This window comes from Talaromyces proteolyticus, assembly GCF_021365285.1.
Source record: "Talaromyces proteolyticus strain PMI_201 chromosome Unknown BGW36scaffold_17, whole genome shotgun sequence".
Lineage (NCBI taxonomy): Eukaryota > Fungi > Ascomycota > Eurotiomycetes > Eurotiales > Trichocomaceae > Talaromyces > Talaromyces proteolyticus.
This window is the reverse complement of record NW_025764293.1, coordinates 192,781-209,203: the sequence shown is the minus strand read 5'-3', so window position 1 is coordinate 209,203 and position 16,423 is coordinate 192,781. Positions and strand designations below refer to the sequence as shown.

The following is a 16,423-nucleotide window of genomic DNA, read 5'->3' as shown; positions in this document are numbered from 1 at the left end:
TGGCCTCTGGGTGGCTTTGTATGATCCTTGCCTTTTGTAGAAGTAGTGGCAGTTAGTGCAGTTGAGTGCAGAAAGGAGAAAAACAGGCCAAGGCGGAGCATTCTTATCACGAGTATAAGTAAAATCGTGCCTGTGTCTGAAAATGCAAACTCAATCTGGCAAAGTGATACACGCAAGTAGGAGCAGCCGCGATGATGAGGACTGAAGGTCAATTTCCGACGACTAATACTGTGGTTTGAAGTTGATTGAATGCGGTGTATAATAGTAATTGTGTTGGTAAGCGCGAAAGTAATAAGATGATGGTGATCATAAAAGAAGCAACGCCAAACATATGCAGGCGTATTAATAATAGAGGACTGATGAGGTAAGAAAGGCGGTATTTCGTACGCCTCACTTCGACCTCTCCCAAACAAATCGCAGTGCCTGATCTACTCTACATTACCGACAAAATAATAAGCAAGAGAGTAAGTTTTATACACCTGCTAAAGGGAGTGTATCAAGAACCATCAAGCTTTATAATCAGCCGCCCCACAATTGACTTAACCACCTTAGGGCTATAGCACCAGCCGTGGCCAGCATTACGAGCTGATGCTAGCGCCTGCTCCATCCTGCCAAAGTTTATCCCCAACCTGAACACCCCAGATCTTCCAACGTGCCTCCTCGATAACGTCCCATCTTAGCCACAATCCTGTGCGTCGGTGGGTCTTTGTGGAGCCTTGGATAGAGTCCAGCGTTCCTTCAGCGTCGTTTTGTCGCTCTCTCTTTACCTCGCGGTCTATCCAGTCAAAAAGGAGACAAAGTTGCCATAGACGATCTTTCACTTCATCAGAATTAGTGCCATGTCCGGATGCACCTTGTACAGCCTCGTTGACTGTGCTTTCAAGTACTAAACGGCTGTCGACGGGAGATAAGCGAAGCCATGGAGGACGAGTTTTTGCACCATGAAATGAATAGTGGGGCCGGAACTGGAACGCTGATGGGGGTAAGACGGCCGATCGCTCTGAAAGGTCTAGACCCTGTAGCGATGGAAGCGCGAAGACCCAGTCCCATAAGTCGTGCTGGGGAGCTTTGTTGCGTTGGCCCGAGAGTAGCAGGGCAACCGGGTTTGGAAGATGGGTGAGCCCTTTCGCCAACCCTGTCAGAGAGTTTGGAAGGATATCTTGCGCCTCACTCAGCCCAGATAGCGTGGTAGCGAAGATAGAGCCGCCAGAGGCATCGTAAGTCGTATTCCTCCGTAAGTATATGGACTGATCGCCACGGCGGAATTTGTCACGTAAGCGCTTATTTTTCTCAAAGTCTAGTACCAATGGCCAGTGATCTCGACAATGTACTCTGACCATAACAAGATCATCTAAATCGGGAAGCAGGCATGGCGAGATTGTTTCTGTTATTTGCCCATCCTTCGTGATGATGGAAATCGGAGCTGTCATTGGCCGCCTGGTGTCTACGTCTCTAGCTACTAGGCAGCGTGGTTCAGCAGCCAATACCCAGAGATGTCTAAATGCCTGAAGGTGGCATTTATTGTCTAATACAGACATAGGAAATATCGGATAAAATGCACACATTAGCGAGGCAATCGCTAGGTTGGAGGTACCTAGAGTGTAGCTACCGCCGCCTAAGAAGAGAAGTCCGATGGCCATGTGGGCTGCCATATGACTTCCATAAGATGTGTCTGGGTCGATTCGGCCGTGGAGAGAACGTAATCTTCGGAAAAGAGCCAAATCACCTGTGCCAGCCATGACAGCGGCAGCAGATATTGCTACGATATCTTGGCAGTGACGCACGGAATTACGCGCCAATCGCCCATCATAATGCGGAGCAGGCAGCCTGACTATACGAATAAACTGATCTAGATATGAGAGCAACAAATCCTTCGCTCTGGGGTTGGCCGAGCCCGCATATCGCAGCCCAATGGCGAAACAAAGACCGGCGATAATATTGAAGAATGGCATGTCGTCACTAGACAGGTTGCGAATTCCTGTAAGCCTGTATCGTTTCCTGTATGTATTTGGGAGGCTGCCGAGGAGCCACTGTGGGCTCGGTTCAATACTATCCCACATGATGATATGCCGCGCCATTGTTCGTAACAGGAAGAGATCTGGCCGTATATAGTCGAACTGAACGGTCGTGTTTGGTATATCAATTTTACGAGCCAGCGTTTCGTCGTTCGTTTTCATGAAGATGATCGCGAGGGCAACAGTAGCACCGGCAGTGGCCCTATCCAGAATGTGTACTAAATCGACATCCTTTGTGCCAACGGCCAAGGTAAGCAGCCGTTCAACCACCTGCATATCACGTAGACCTTTAAGATCCTTGCCCTTGCCAAGGTTAATCAACCCCAGTGCGAAGCCAGCAGCTAGCCGGTAACCTTCATCACGAAGTTCTTCCTGGGAGATTGAACTTTCTTCCTGTCCGATATTTTCAATTTCAGACAGAAGAATCTCGCTCATTCGTCGATGCTGCGAATTAAAGTACAGCAGCCCAATGCCCATAACACCAGCCGTCTGGGTAAGTGGGGACAAATTCAACTCTGCTGCACCTTGAGGCAACAATCGAGTAACATGCACTGAAAGAAGGCGGGTGATAAGAATATCCATCGTTCCCAGATAAGACGCGGACATGCCGAGTAAAAGCCCGATTGATGTCATTGTGTGTTTGGGAGTCAAATATTTGAAAGCCACCCACTTAGCCAAGTTCTTCAAGTGGCCATTAAGTCCAAGGGCAAGCAGGAATCCAGCATGCCTATTCGTGAGTTCTTGAGGTTTGTTGTAAAGAATCCAAGAAGTGTCAATGCCACGGGAGGCTCGCGATATGGCAAGTCCTGTCGCAGCTCCGTTATGGAAGAATGCCCACGCCACTTTCTCTTCACTGAATGCCGATCTATCGGCGCTTATAGTCACATTTGTTGATTTCATTATGCACTGTAGGGAAAACGATGGTATCGGTAGCTTTTCAGTTAGTAAAGGTGAGCGACCACTGAACATAAACATGGATCGGCCAGCGGGCACAGACAAAGTTCTTAGAGTGACGAGTTGAACCACCTCTTTTTGAGCTTCCAGTAGATCGGAGTCGGACCAATCTGGTTCAGGAATACATTGAGCTATTGGGGCTTTGGACTGGTTGAGAAGTTTTGAAGCCTCCAGAAATCGCCTATCCTCACGAAATATCAATCGAGTGACGGCTATACGATCTGCCTCCACAGAAACTTCAAACGAGTTTGACAGCTCAAACTCCAATGTCGAGATGCCAATGTGGTGGATATCACGGACTGAATCGTGACTTGCAGCGAGTTGCATGCGAGAAGCTGGTTGAGAGACATTTTCAATTTCCATGGACATATAGAGATCGTCTCGATCGATAAGTTCTACTAATGCAGAGGTCCAAGACGTTGGTGAATCTAACGTTGGAGGATCTATCTGACAGCCGGCGATCGTTTCAAACAACGGTACACTTACACCTTCTGGCAAAGTTTCGATCACGTTACTCGTCAACCCCCAGCGAAGAAGAAGTTGGATTTTATCGACCGTGGTTGACTTCAGACCAACTTCAGACATGAACCCATTGATTGCGAGGGTCCTAGGGGTTAGTTGAAAGACATCGTCCCACATACTGCCTTTCCTAGGTCGACGATCTGTGGCCGACACGACATCAAGGAGAGTGAAAAAAGGGCTTGTCACATTTTGACTTTGAGAGCTTTGGAGATGACCAAAGATAGAGGGTGGAGCGAAGGGCTCCGCAGGGACATCTAGACGCAACATTTGATTGTCCTCAAATGCCCAGCAAGACATTGTTGCCAATTCCGTACCATAATAGCCATCCTCTTTCCAGGTCCACGATGTCCACCCAACCCATCGACCAATTTGAGCCAAAACTGGGGCGAGCATACCCTTTTCATGATAAGAGCTTTCACTTTCGTAAATAGAAAGTTTTTGCTCTTCTCGTAACAAGTGAAGTCCTACGAGGATGCTGCACAACGCCTTGCGTCGTGTATTTAGATCCTGACACAATGCAGTAGGAAGATAGCCATCAGAGCCAGAAGCCGCTTCCCCTTGAGGACTTTCGAAAAAATCACGAGCAAGACTTGCACATCGGATTATATATGTATTCTTCGATTTATCGGTCTCTTTTTGGAAAGGCTGTTTCTCGACGTGAAATGGTTTAGATCCGTCCTCATGCCCGCCATTTGAGACCCAAGCCCACGAGCAGCTCATCATCCACGACGAGGTGACACCAGTAGATCCTGCCATTCCTTCTACCATGGTTTCCCAGCTCTCCTGGTCGATGTGGCTGCCACTACTGGATCGTAAAAGACCCTTTCTGCGTCTTTGCTTCCCAGAAACGGTGATTCGAGAGGAAGGTGAATCCATAAAACCGACTGCCATACTGAACAGTACAACAACTATGGCGGTCCATTCTAGGTCATTTTCATCAGACTTTCTCGACTGAAGCCACCGCAAGACTTCCCACCAAGCTGTATACAGTCCATCGGCAGCACGAAGAGAATCTCTGAGGACGAAGCGGCATACATCTAGTATCCTTTTTACCAATGCATTCTTCGGCTGCAATTGGACTTCGATATGGTGGCAACGTTTTTCGGAGTCAACCACGTCTATCTTACCTCGCGAGGAAGAATGCCTCACCTCAACTAGTTGGAGAGTTTGATTTTCTAGGGTTCTTCTCAAACCTGCCTCGTGTGTCCGTTGCAAAAATGACAGGCGGTGTGGAGGATGCAGCAATAATTTGGCTGGAAGCTCAATTTTGACAGGAGGGCTCCAGGGAGATTGCAAGGTCAGCTCGCCTTTGCCGTCCATTGTAGACGTCAATACCAGTATTCTTGAAATACCGCCATCTACGACTTTGCAAGCATCTACTACGTTGGGACCGTGTCGAATACTTGTTGCCTGGACCATGAAGGCCTTCTGATTTTGCTTCTGAGTTTTCATCGACTTGCCATGGAGGCTGTTATTGATGCCGGACATGTTTGCCCTTTCAACCTTGAGATTCACCACAACCAGTGATTGAGATCTACGGTCAAGTAAGCAAAGTCCAATGTTTGTTGGGCCATGTGTTCTAACGCATGTTGCTTCGTCGGGTCGTAGCGTGAATACTCTAGGTCTTTGAGAGTTTCTCGGTTCGGAAAACGAGAAGCTACTGCCGGATATCGCAGAGGAGAAACTTTCAACCTTCTGTAAGATCATCTCTTTAGGTAACTCAGACATGGATTCAGTGAGATCCATGCTTTCAAATCCTTCAAAGCCACCTCCGTTATTCAATTCTTCCAGAAGACGATCGACAGGCGCGTCCATGAAGCTACTGGTGTTGCTGTAAACAGAAGCGTTCCCAGCGAAGGAACTCCTCAGATTATGACCAAAACTAGCACGGCTGCTATATGCCCCCATTGATTGTCGCAGGCTTCCATAATTTGCTGTATTCCCAGGGTTCCCCGTTGCGAGGTCCGTGAAAGTCGTCCTATCTTGGCTAGTGCCAAGCTCTGCTCTTGCAACTAAGGAACTAACCCGACGCGACGTCTTTGATGGACCACCAATATCTGCGAAGTCCTGCCCTATTTGGGACGCGAAATCAGTCTGATCAGAGGCCTCTTCTGCTGGAAAGCCTTGAGAAAAAGATGGACCAGATACGTTTCGGGCTGTGCCGAGGCTTTCTCTCATTCCTGAGGGCCGAACAGCCGGTGTTGCAGTTCCTGAAGTCATTCCAAAGTGAGAGCTCCGCCTTTTTGAGCGAGCACCGCTGAGCACAGGCTTTCTGCGTTTCCTTGATTCTTGACCTGTGGCCTCCAGCCTATATCGGGCTGTCCAAATAGTGTATAACCCTGTTTTCGTATTTATCGTCACAACTAGGATGAGAGAACGCACTTCCACCGTACTTTGGTCCCCTGGAAGCTCATTGGTGCTTGAGACATAGATTATTTCGTCTGCAGGGTCTAGAGTGTCGAATCCAGAAGGCTCCTGTTTGGCATATGTTGCTCGATTTGAGAGGTTTGAAACAACAAGACCCATCTCTGAGTGAGGATCCGTCAATGAAAATGTTCGAGGCATATCTGACTCGCTGTATCTCTTTTGTGGCTTTGAGGGATTTGTTGAGCCCAGGGTGGTGGATAAGCGGGGTTCTTTGCCCGTCGATAATCTGAACGACTGGCTCGGTTGGAATTCCGGAAAAGTCTGCTGTGAGATAAAGGAGTTTGGAGGTGCAGCGAGGCCGTGCTGTGATGTTTGTACAGGGAGCCTCCTCTGGAAGATCAACCCTCGAGGGGAAGCGAAGACAGAATCAACTTCAAACGGTAACGGCACAACATGGCTATTTCCGGCTAGGAAGAATATGTGTGCTTGGGTTTTGAGAACTACGACCAAGGCTTTCGAGGGATCGCTGCATGCATGAAAGTGCCCTTTGACAATTTTGTGATCAGTAGGATCCACAACCATATCTCGATCACTTCCGTTTGATTTCACGTTTTCATGGTTTTTAATGGCAGTTTGTCCATTTCGTAGATGCTCCGGTGATATTCGTGGCTCATGCTCGGTGTTCTGGAGGCACACCGAAGGGAATGATGTGAGAACAACATGGCGGATTTCCTCGTTCTCGATGTCGAGCTTGAACACGCGTTTTACCACACCACCGCGCGACCAGACGGCACAATTCTTCGTATATGTTATATCATCATCGCTACCAGGTTGCTGTGGTTTCCACACATAGTCATTTTCCGTCGGTTCTAGGGGGACGAGGCCTTCAGAAACGAGGAAAGGCAATGCGGGGGGTTCGTGAAGGCCAACGGATCGCACCGACGCCATTGTTCACGAGGTTGTTGAGGAAGACCCAAGATCAATTGCGTAAGAGTAGCCTCCATATGGACAAAATTCATCCTAGCGCCGTTGTCAATGGCCGGTGGTATTCCATTACTTGCGTTATGAAAGCGAGGACTCTGCGTCTTGTTGTTTTTTTGGATGTTCGTCTTTGTGTTGCTCACTATTTCTGTTTACGCCTTCCCGCTCCAGTGCGGAGAACAAACGTGACGCGCTTGGCGGCCAGTGCTCGCTTTCTCCAACTCAGAAAATATCCAGCCACCACCCACATCGTCAACCATTCCAGCCATAACTTGTTTGGTGCGCTGCGACAAGCTGCTATCTTCTCTCAATTGAATGCACATTAATAGGCAATGCTCTGAGCCCCGGTTGACTATCATTTACTTTGCGTCGCAGTCGCCATCATGACAAGCTCGTTCGCGACACCAATAGTGCGCCAGAGAGATGATGGACTGCAGCTCAGGTAGCTCCTCCCGATATGTTTACTGTTCCGTGGTTCTAGTATTGATATACCTATAGCTACTCTCTGCCTCATCGCGTCTTCACTGCCAAACCCTACCCTCTGCTCGCACCAAACGGCTCGACAATTATCGTCTACGGCCACGATGACGGAATACGAATAATTTGGAGAGGTGGTCAACCATTCCTCCCCTCCCCTATAGAGAAGAAACAAGAAGCTTCTGTTACCACGAGAAAGCCAAATAATGTGCAGAATATTGACGAGTCTATCATGATCATTGATTCGGACGATGAGGAGCCTGCACCAGCAACTTCACATACCCATGAAGCGCCACAAGTGGACATTTTTGAAGACGAAGAAACCGAGATTGACCCGTCTCATCCATATGAACCTATTATTTATCATGTGGATATACCTCTAGGTTCAAAAGCTCTCCAACTAGCCGTGCCGTCTGTCCTCCCCGAGAAAGCACGCTCGTTGGGATACACAGTACCTCCAATTCTCACCAAGCTGATTGTTGTCTCTGTGATCTGTGCAGACTCTAAGCTAAGGGTTATTACTTTCCCACTCGCCCCTCCACATCCAAAAACCGCAAAACTAGGGCCCAAGCCGCAAACAATAACGCTGGACGCCACCGTATCTCATAATGAAATTCCCAACGGGGCGTCGATGACATTCACGTGTGGAAAAGACGAGAAGGAGTCGACAAGACATACCCGATCACGACCGGGATCTTCCCAGCCTGTCGATACGAACTGGGACCTATTAGTAGCCACTCATACCGCGGAAGCTTCTGGCACATTGCTTGTCTACAGCATCCCTATCAGGCGAGACACAGAAGACCTTTATACGATAGCTATTAGCGACATACGACCTATACAAACACACCACTTGCCGTCTCCTGCAAAAGCAATTTCATTCAACCCTTCTCCATACCCTTCAGCTCGTCATTCTCATCTATTGGTCTCTTTTTCCGATGGATATGTGAAGATTTTGGAATGTCTAGAAGCTTCTAAAGGTACCCGAAACCAGAATGAAGATGAGAGGCTAGGGCCGAGTGGGAAATGGCTTTTGACGTTGTATGTTGGATTTGAATCCGCCGCAAATGTGCTTGGGCGTAGGAAAACGATTGTTGACGCCGCATGGGCGCTCTTTGGAAAAGCTATCATAGTACTACTCGCTGATGGCGAATGGGGTGTCTGGGATGTCGAAGGTGCCGGACCAGGCTCTGAACCAGGGCCCCTGGTCGGCCAAACGAGTGTCCGCGGTGTCACTGGAGGCTCATTGACGGCATTCTCGATCAGCGGTCGCATTGTAGGTAGTCCGCAAGCAAGTAAATCTCAGAGCACCAGCAATAGTGTTTCGGAACAAAGATCCAAATTTGCTCCGATGACACCGTCAACGAGACGTATTCGTGAAGATACCTTGTTTCGAGGGGCTCAAACCCCGACACCACCGTCCTTACATGGCGAGATCGCCATTATTCAAACCAATTCATGGCGTGCCACACTTGCGGAGGAAGCGGTCTTAATACGACATGGAGAACAAATTGCGATCATACCAAGCCTACTGTCTCTCTGGCGGAGTGCTGCCAAAGCCTCTGGAACATTTGACGCATCCATCCGCTCTAGAGTATCGACATTGGGGAACGTGAATTTCTTGGGTGAGAGGCTGACTGGGGTCGCTCACCTTCCCTCTGCGGTACGCACTGGTCGTAATAAGGATCAGCAAGAATATGAAATTTTCATTACCGCCGAGCACCGTTTCATTATTCTGGCTCCAAAGCTTGCCGAATCGACACCTCACGCAGGGGAACACTAACCACGATGGCTTGTTCATGCTTTCATTTCTATAACCAGGAAGTACCAAGGAATAGAAGAGCTACCAGTGTGACAGATGGCGGAATCATTTAATCGTGTTTACTCTGTGTGAGTATATTGATTGCACTGAATCTGTGGAATAGACGTATCATGCAGGAATGTCATGTTTCAGCAAATAATACTCATGATTTTGTATACTAATACGGTGTGTTTGTAATTCATGTATGCTTTGACTTTGCACCTATGATTTGGAGAAAATCCATGATTATTTATACTGCAAACAGCTTGCATATCTACGTCTATGCTATGGGAACGCTATGGTTTTAATGAAGTTATGATGAACGGGGAGGCTTATATTATTACGATAGTCCGAGAACGCAGACCAAATTTACTTGCTCAATTTCATACCTCGCCTAGGCTGCAACTCTTAGATACCTTCAATCTTGAACTTCTCTTTTATTTGTTTCTAATACAGGGTGAGTATTTATCTCGATATTGATTTGTCTGTTTTAGGCAACATCGTGTCTATAGCTAATGATTGTCTGGTTCCATACTGCTTGAAATGCACAGAAATAAAACATGTCTGAAGTGAGCAGACAAAGAGGCACTTTTTAGGAGCTTTGCTATCTTATATCAGGGGGCCGCGCAACACATCGTGCCCTAAATATCGCTTGTCTGATCTAGGTTCAATTACTAGGATATCTGCTGGCAACGCTCAACTCGCTCCCTTCCCTGAGCAGGGATGATGGGTTACAGGATAAGCTATTTCCACCTGTGGTGGGTGCGTAATGTATTGGTAATTTCCAGTAATCTTATATCTACTCAATTTAATTTACATGGAATAGATATGTAGAACTATAGCAGTTTAATAAGCACTTAGGTAGGTTGAAGTACAAAGCTGATTCACCACATATACACGAATGTTTCTAGTCAGCCCTTTTCAAGACGATCATGGCATATGCTTGTTGGTGATCGTAGACCTGAACATGCACAATTCTCAATCCCGCTCTTTGAGCAATATCATGCCACTTTTTGCTTGATCTTTCCGCTCCAGCAAATGAAATCATCATGGAAATGTCCGTCATTGTTGCTAGCCAAGGGGCTCCTATATCGGGCAAAACAATCTCATCGAGTAAGATGCTTGAGTCTTTCCCAAAGGCATCTACAAGGAGTCTGAGTATCTTCACACATTCATCATCCGACCAGTCGTGCATAATGCGACGCATGTAATAAAATTTGGCACCACAAACTGCCTGCTTCTCGAAAAAGTTTTGTGTAAGGTATATTATACCGTCGGCATGTTGTGTTCCTCCCACAGCTTCAGGAAGGTCTTCTAACACGAGTCGACCATGTAGGTTGCGGTATTTTTTGAGAAGTTGAATACACTGATGGCCATAACCACCACCAACGTCAACAAGAAATGGCGACTCGGCAGATTGTGATTCACGAGGAAGTATGGACTCAGCTTCTTTATGGAACATTTCAAAATTCTCGGTCCAATTGGTTGACTCAAGAGACGTCATAACAACCTGCAAGGCACCGAATAAATCTGGGTGGCCTTGCAGCCAGTCAAATGCTTTTAGATTAGTATTAAATGCTTTCTGGAAGGGCGTGTTTCCTGAATCTGTGATGTTTTTGTACCCTGTTTCTGCGAGGAATGCTGGTGTTGCATTTGCTGCAGGGCTTAGAGTTCCAAGTCTGATAGCTGTTAGCCTAAATCCTGCCATTGTGTTCAAAGGGACCCGGGTTCTCACCCATGCGTAATGGCGGCTTCGACTTCTTTCTGAGCAACAAATGCGTTAATTTACTGGCCCCGTAGGTATTGATGCCCACTTCCTGTATGAAATTCACGGATGCAAGGAAACGGAGAATACGCTCTAGTTAATCCAATGTAAGCATGCGATCCCATTATATTGTGATTAACCACCCTCCCAAAAAGTTTGGATAAAACTGACCGAGGAGTTCAATATCAGTGCCAGTATCTTGTGCTAGCTGGGTCGTTGTTTTTGAGGAGTTTGTCTCTGCTAGATCTCGAAAGATGCCTAGATCAACGCCTACCTTGGCTACTACTATTTGAACAGTCTACGGCACATATGTTAGACTAGTATATAAAGGAAATGGCTTTGGTCAGCAATACTCACAGAACAGTGAATTCTATATAGAAGCTCCATTGGGTCCTGGAACTCAAGATGAAGCTCGTTTAGATTGCTAACGATTTTGTTGCGTTCAGAGGCATCGGCCAGGCTGATTAGGGCGCGGATTTGGGCAACAATAGCTTCCATGGTGAAATGGCTATTCTTGTACCTTTGAATTGGACTACACAAGATACGTTATTATTATTCTTGAAATTTTCGATAGACATTGTCATGTTTATGTACTTGCTGATTGTACACCCTAAACCACGCCGCGGAAATCCGGGGCCTCCGTGGACTTTACGCATTCTTATTGGTTGATGTGGAACTCAACAACGGTCAATTACAACGCTGCAAAAGCCTGTGCAGTTCAAAATTTATCAACCATTTCATTTTTTCACATAAAACAAAAGAAAACGAGAGAGTACGTTGAAATGGGCCCTGCAGAGCGCAGGCTTACTCCGCGTAGCCGACCAGTTTCATGCCATTTTTGTCGTTCTCGCAAACTGCGTTGCTGTCGGCAGTCGCCATGCTCCAACTGTGTCTCTCGTGGACTTTCATGCTCTTTACAGCCTTCAATCTCATTAAACATGACGAGTGCCTCCAATTACTGTAGTCGTTCCCGATCGGAAGATTCCCCATCCAACATTGAACTTCTTGCGCGTATTCGACACCTAGAGGATATAGTACTGCAGGGAAATGGGAATCATCGTCGGCATCACCAGCGTCAATCACGAAACCACACCATAACACAGCAACCAAATTTGCGGAGAACAGGATCTTTTACGGCCTCTGTTGGCCCCTCGTTACAGATTGAAGCTGATGTACTGCAAAAGGTCTCCGCGAATGAAGGCTTACTTGTGAGTAACTCGCGCTCCTCTGTCAACCTTCGAACAGACTATTTATATTCGGTGATGTTTCGCGCTATACGGGAGCCACCGTACTAACTCAGTATAGAATTCGATTGCACCCATCGATATATCTCTTCGTGTCTGCTCTATTAAATACATCTCGGGATCGCCAACGTACACATGGCCTGCAGACAAGTCACAGACAGTCCAAGAACCAGTAAGATGTATATGGCTCCCTCGGCATGAAGAAGCCAAACTACTTTTCGAGAAGTATGTACGGGATATAACATATATACATCATGTCATCCATACCCCTACAGTTCGAGGGCGTTTAGACAACATCTATGACGATCTCGCGAGAGAGCAGCCTGTGCCCCACGGATATGTGGCCCTATTGCTAAGCATTTTCGCCAGCACTACGTTTGCCTGGACATCGTTAGACACGGATGCTCATCCCGAACTGTTTGATAACTCCGAAGATGCAAATGCTCAGTCATATCTGTGGATTAGATCTTGCCTTGATTTGCTCGATCGTTCGCGTCGTTGTGCTACCAGATCTATTGAGGATATTCAGGCAATGATCATTGTTTTTTTTATGCTAGTCAACTTGGAAGGAATTACAGTGAGATATTCATCTCTGGTCTACCAGGCCATCACTATGGCGCGCGACCTCGGTCTACATCGACTCGACCACCCAAACCACACCTCAAGTTTTGGAAGACCCAAACGCGGTTCTGTTGCCGAAGAAATTGGAAGGAGGTTATGGTGGTATCTATCAGCAACAGACTGGTATGCCTACTCTTTTATCTTCTTTGTATACAACTAGATGCAAATAATTGGCAATACAGGATGTTGTGTCGTTACGCTACCCCCCAAGAAGGAATATACTCTGTTCATCCCCGACATACTGTGACACGCAAACCATGGAATGTCAATGACGACGACTTATACGATGGCATGCCTGATAGTATAGACAAGCCTCTTTCAGAACCAACGGAAACGTCATACTTCCTGCAACGTATTCGTTTGGGTGAACTCTGCCGAGAGCTGTCTGATAGCATGTTGCTCAATGCTATACCGGGCGAACCTACTACCTATGCACAGGTTCTGGAAGTTGACGCCAAATTCAATCGGTTTATGGCGGGCTTACCACAATTCTTCAGACTTGAGAGGGAAAGCGCAGTAGAATCTCAGAAAAAGCTGACTGCCGGGATCATTGTCCAAAGGTACATTCTCAACTCGTTACTACATTCCCACCGATGCAAAATGCATCTTCCTTACCTATCATCTAAGAATTCAGTTGGATCTCAATATGACTACTCGCGAAAGGTTTGTCTTGATGCGGCACGACTAATCATTCGCACGGAAAGATTTCTTGAGCATGAGGATATAGTATTTGTGCGCACGCGCTTTCACATAGCCGGTGTTTTGCCAGCTGTTTTCATTGCAAGTATTGTGTTTTTGATTGACATTTGCTTTCACAATGAAGGCGGACACTGTGATCCAACCCGCAAGGCTGAATTATTAGATGCCTGCGGCATACTCGAGGATGCAAGAACGCAGTCGCCAATGGTTGCTGGCTTTCTAGAGTCACTCAATGGGGTGGTGCAAAAACACAAGCTCTCACTTCCACTCTTGACCAATCTTTCGCGTTCTCTTTCCTCTCGACAGTCTAACCGTCCACATTCTTCGATCGAATGCAATAGGGAGGAGGAAAATACCGAGACTTTCTCAGATACAATTTCAAGAGGTGAAGCGAGTCGATCTGGATTACCTACAACCGCAAGCGACGTTGAAATGCCATTTTCGGACTGGGATGCTTTCACAGCCGATATGGAGATTGACTCCTTGGACTGGAATGCTTTACTAAGCGAATTGGATTCTCAATATTTTGTTAATAATATGCCGGCTGTTTAATGACTCTCTTCGACATTGAAGATTTATGGATACAACATATTGACCACAAAACGCGGGGAAAGGCGCGGCCAAAGTCTGGGGATGATGGTGCGTTGAAGTGTCGATGTGATTATTGATTGTATAACAATCGCATCTATATCAACGAGTGGCGGTTTAAACAAATTTTCACAGTATCTGCTAAGCTTTGGGCCTTAACCATGGAATGTATCGTAATGGCAAGCGAATGACTGGTCATATCAACACTTCATACAGGCTATATATCTAATATGGACAGTTTCCCAACTCGGTGGTTTCAATACCTTGATGTATTCTTCGACTTTATTCTCTATGGTCGGGTTCAAGAAGCTAGTCGCTGTTTCGATTGCCGTCTGTGTCACTAACTTTCTGTTTGGCTTTGCTAATATTACATTTCTTGACCTTTTGGTCGGAGGATTATTCTTCTCGTTACTCTATTTGGGATGGTACGCATATATATTCAATTACCAACCCACAAGAGTTTCTCGCACTAACTCATCATCTTCGGCTAGGCAACCTCCCTGGTCGTGGCCGCCGTCGCATTCCACCGCATCCCTATCAACCACGGCCTGGTTGTCCAAACTCAGAACATCAACTGGGCCAGTATCGTCCTTTTGGTTACAATTATTTTATATGTAGCCTTTTTGCTGCAGGTGTCACCCCAACCGCCTGGGCTGGAACCGAGGTCTTACTTACTGAAGCATGAGCCTTGGGTACAATGCTCAACACTGTCGGCAGCTGCGGAAGCAATATAATAATTTCGTTGAACTTTTTATCCATGATGAAAAGCTGCGCACCGAGCGGAGTATTTGGATTTTATACGGCATTTTGTTTTATCGGTTGGGTTTTGTGATATTTTGCTACCTAGAGATTCATAATATACCACTCGTGTCTTTTCGCGAGGTATGTAGCCATGGCCTTGGAGTTCAGCGTGCCATGACTTTACAAAAGGAGATGAAAGAAAGTCATATCAATCAAGAGTCTGAAAAGGTTTAATCAACGACTTCACTCGCACATGATCAATAGAACGGTCAGCTCGCAGCTTGGAAAGAATTATAGACAGTCTTGCACTCCGTAATCAGACCCCCCACTTTGGAAACCCTATCAAAAATACAATGATACCATTGCCAAAATAATCTAACAAATACCAAAGAATTAACCAAGAATCAACTGTTATTACAAGTGGCATCATTTCATACCTCCTAACCCCTGTTCTAAATCACTCGTTTTTTCTCCATTGTCGCATAAGGTCTTCAATAACCCGACGCCTTCCAACTCAGGTCCTTTTCTACGTGTCGGAGAAAAGAAATCACACCGCAACGCTGAGAAGGGATAGACAGACAGTACCCATCTATCAAAAATCCGTGTTTTTCAGCCATTTATCATCACGGCGTGGAAATCGTTTAGAAGGGAACAACTTACAGCAGAAAATCAAAAGACAGGTAATAAAATCAGCGTTGTCAATTGCAACAGCCAATGACATCTAGAATATTTCATGTATGAATTGATGTAAACTGAGAAATCGCCTCGAATTATCTATAATATATTGGCGGCCGACAAGGGAATTCTTTTATCATATTGGTATATTCCTATCCGCACATCTTCCTTTTCTGGGTTCTCGCTCACAGCCTTGCCTTTGATTTCGACTTGAGTATTACATTTTGCGCCATTTCTGAATGCTAAGACACGCGATCACTATTCCACGGCCAGTCTTCTAACTTCTCCGCCATGCTGAGCGACTTCAACATACCTGCGAGAAAGCCATCGTTATTCGTAAGGGAAGAGTTGAGAGGAACTATCTTGAGTTGGTTCTGGCAATAATATCTCGTGAACTGCATCTCAGATGAAACCATTTTCCTACGCTTGGTGGTGTAAATCTTTTAACAATTTTCAATTTTAGAAAGCGCGATATCCTTCGGTATTTTCCCTTTATCTTGCTTTTTGAGGGCCGATAGTTGATTGACAAAACATGCACCAGATTCAATCGCCTGATTACCACCCAGTCCAGTGTGAGGTACCATCTGTAAATAGAGGGATGACACCGTTGGCAAAATTCAAACAACATAGGCCTACTTCAGATGTATATTTCAAGTGAGATCCCTTTTTATAGAATTGAGCAAATCTTTACCTTGCATGAGGCATCACCCAATGTGAAAATTCAGATTATTATATTTCACAAGTAACGTGGAATCGAATCTCACAATGAAACACGTAGCGTAACACCCATATATTTGCACCCAGTCTAGAACCCACGCCATAGCTTTATAGAATCGGCGTCCGGGTGGCTGATGGAGTTGGCGTCCGAGGACTCTCCGCGGAAGTATTCAATTCAGACTCGCACCAAGTACTCGAGTTGCTGCAAGTTGGATTTGTGTAAAAATGATTACTAAGGTTATTAATTACGCTATTG

General features: G+C 46.2%; 5 protein-coding genes across 5 annotated transcripts; 3 read left to right on the top strand and 2 right to left on the bottom strand.

Annotated features, from left to right (window-relative positions):
• Positions 1-578: 578 nt before the first annotated feature.
• Positions 579-6,806, bottom strand: BGW36DRAFT_309703 (putative 20S cyclosome subunit; the record flags this gene model as incomplete). The annotated part of the gene is made up of 1 exon (XM_046212428.1): positions 579-6,806. One exon carries the CDS (start codon positions 6,804-6,806, stop codon positions 579-581), a length of 6,228 nt encoding a protein of 2,075 aa, XP_046065227.1.
• Positions 6,807-7,064: 258 nt separating this feature from the next.
• On the top strand, positions 7,065-9,533 carry BGW36DRAFT_331195 (uncharacterized protein). Its single transcript, XM_046212829.1, has 2 exons — positions 7,065-7,281; positions 7,338-9,533. The coding sequence occupies exons 1-2, from the start codon at positions 7,223-7,225 to the stop codon at positions 9,097-9,099; spliced, it is 1,821 nt and encodes a 606-aa protein (XP_046065226.1). The 5' UTR covers positions 7,065-7,222; the 3' UTR covers positions 9,100-9,533.
• Positions 9,534-10,024: 491 nt separating this feature from the next.
• Positions 10,025-11,380, bottom strand: BGW36DRAFT_434047 (putative O-methyltransferase; the record flags this gene model as incomplete). Its single annotated transcript, XM_046221364.1, has 5 exons — positions 10,025-10,796; positions 10,853-10,881; positions 10,950-10,975; positions 11,054-11,180; positions 11,240-11,380. 5 exons carry the CDS (start codon positions 11,378-11,380, stop codon positions 10,025-10,027), a joined length of 1,095 nt encoding a protein of 364 aa, XP_046065225.1.
• Positions 11,381-11,820: 440 nt separating this feature from the next.
• On the top strand, positions 11,821-13,998 carry BGW36DRAFT_434046 (uncharacterized protein; the record flags this gene model as incomplete). Its single annotated transcript, XM_046221363.1, has 3 exons — positions 11,821-12,090; positions 12,188-12,870; positions 12,930-13,998. 3 exons carry the CDS (start codon positions 11,821-11,823, stop codon positions 13,996-13,998), a joined length of 2,022 nt encoding a protein of 673 aa, XP_046065224.1.
• Positions 13,916-14,851, top strand: BGW36DRAFT_392113 (uncharacterized protein). The gene is made up of 2 exons (XM_046217658.1): positions 13,916-14,459; positions 14,526-14,851. Exons 1-2 carry the CDS (start codon positions 14,302-14,304, stop codon positions 14,650-14,652), a joined length of 285 nt encoding a protein of 94 aa, XP_046065223.1. The 5' UTR covers positions 13,916-14,301; the 3' UTR covers positions 14,653-14,851.
• Positions 14,852-16,423: the final 1,572 nt, after the last annotated feature.

Excerpts from the sequence above, each read along its gene's own strand:
- BGW36DRAFT_392113 (XM_046217658.1), top strand. The coding sequence starts at position 14,302 with ATGTATTCTTCGACTTTATTCTCTATGGTCGGGTTCAAGAAGCTAGTC. Across the intron at positions 14,460-14,525 it reads TCGTTACTCTATTTGGGATG|GCAACCTCCCTGGTCGTGGC; the intron begins GTACGCATATAT and ends ATCTTCGGCTAG.
- BGW36DRAFT_331195 (XM_046212829.1), top strand. The coding sequence starts at position 7,223 with ATGACAAGCTCGTTCGCGACACCAATAGTGCGCCAGAGAGATGATGGA. Across the intron at positions 7,282-7,337 it reads GATGATGGACTGCAGCTCAG|CTACTCTCTGCCTCATCGCG; the intron begins GTAGCTCCTCCC and ends ATATACCTATAG.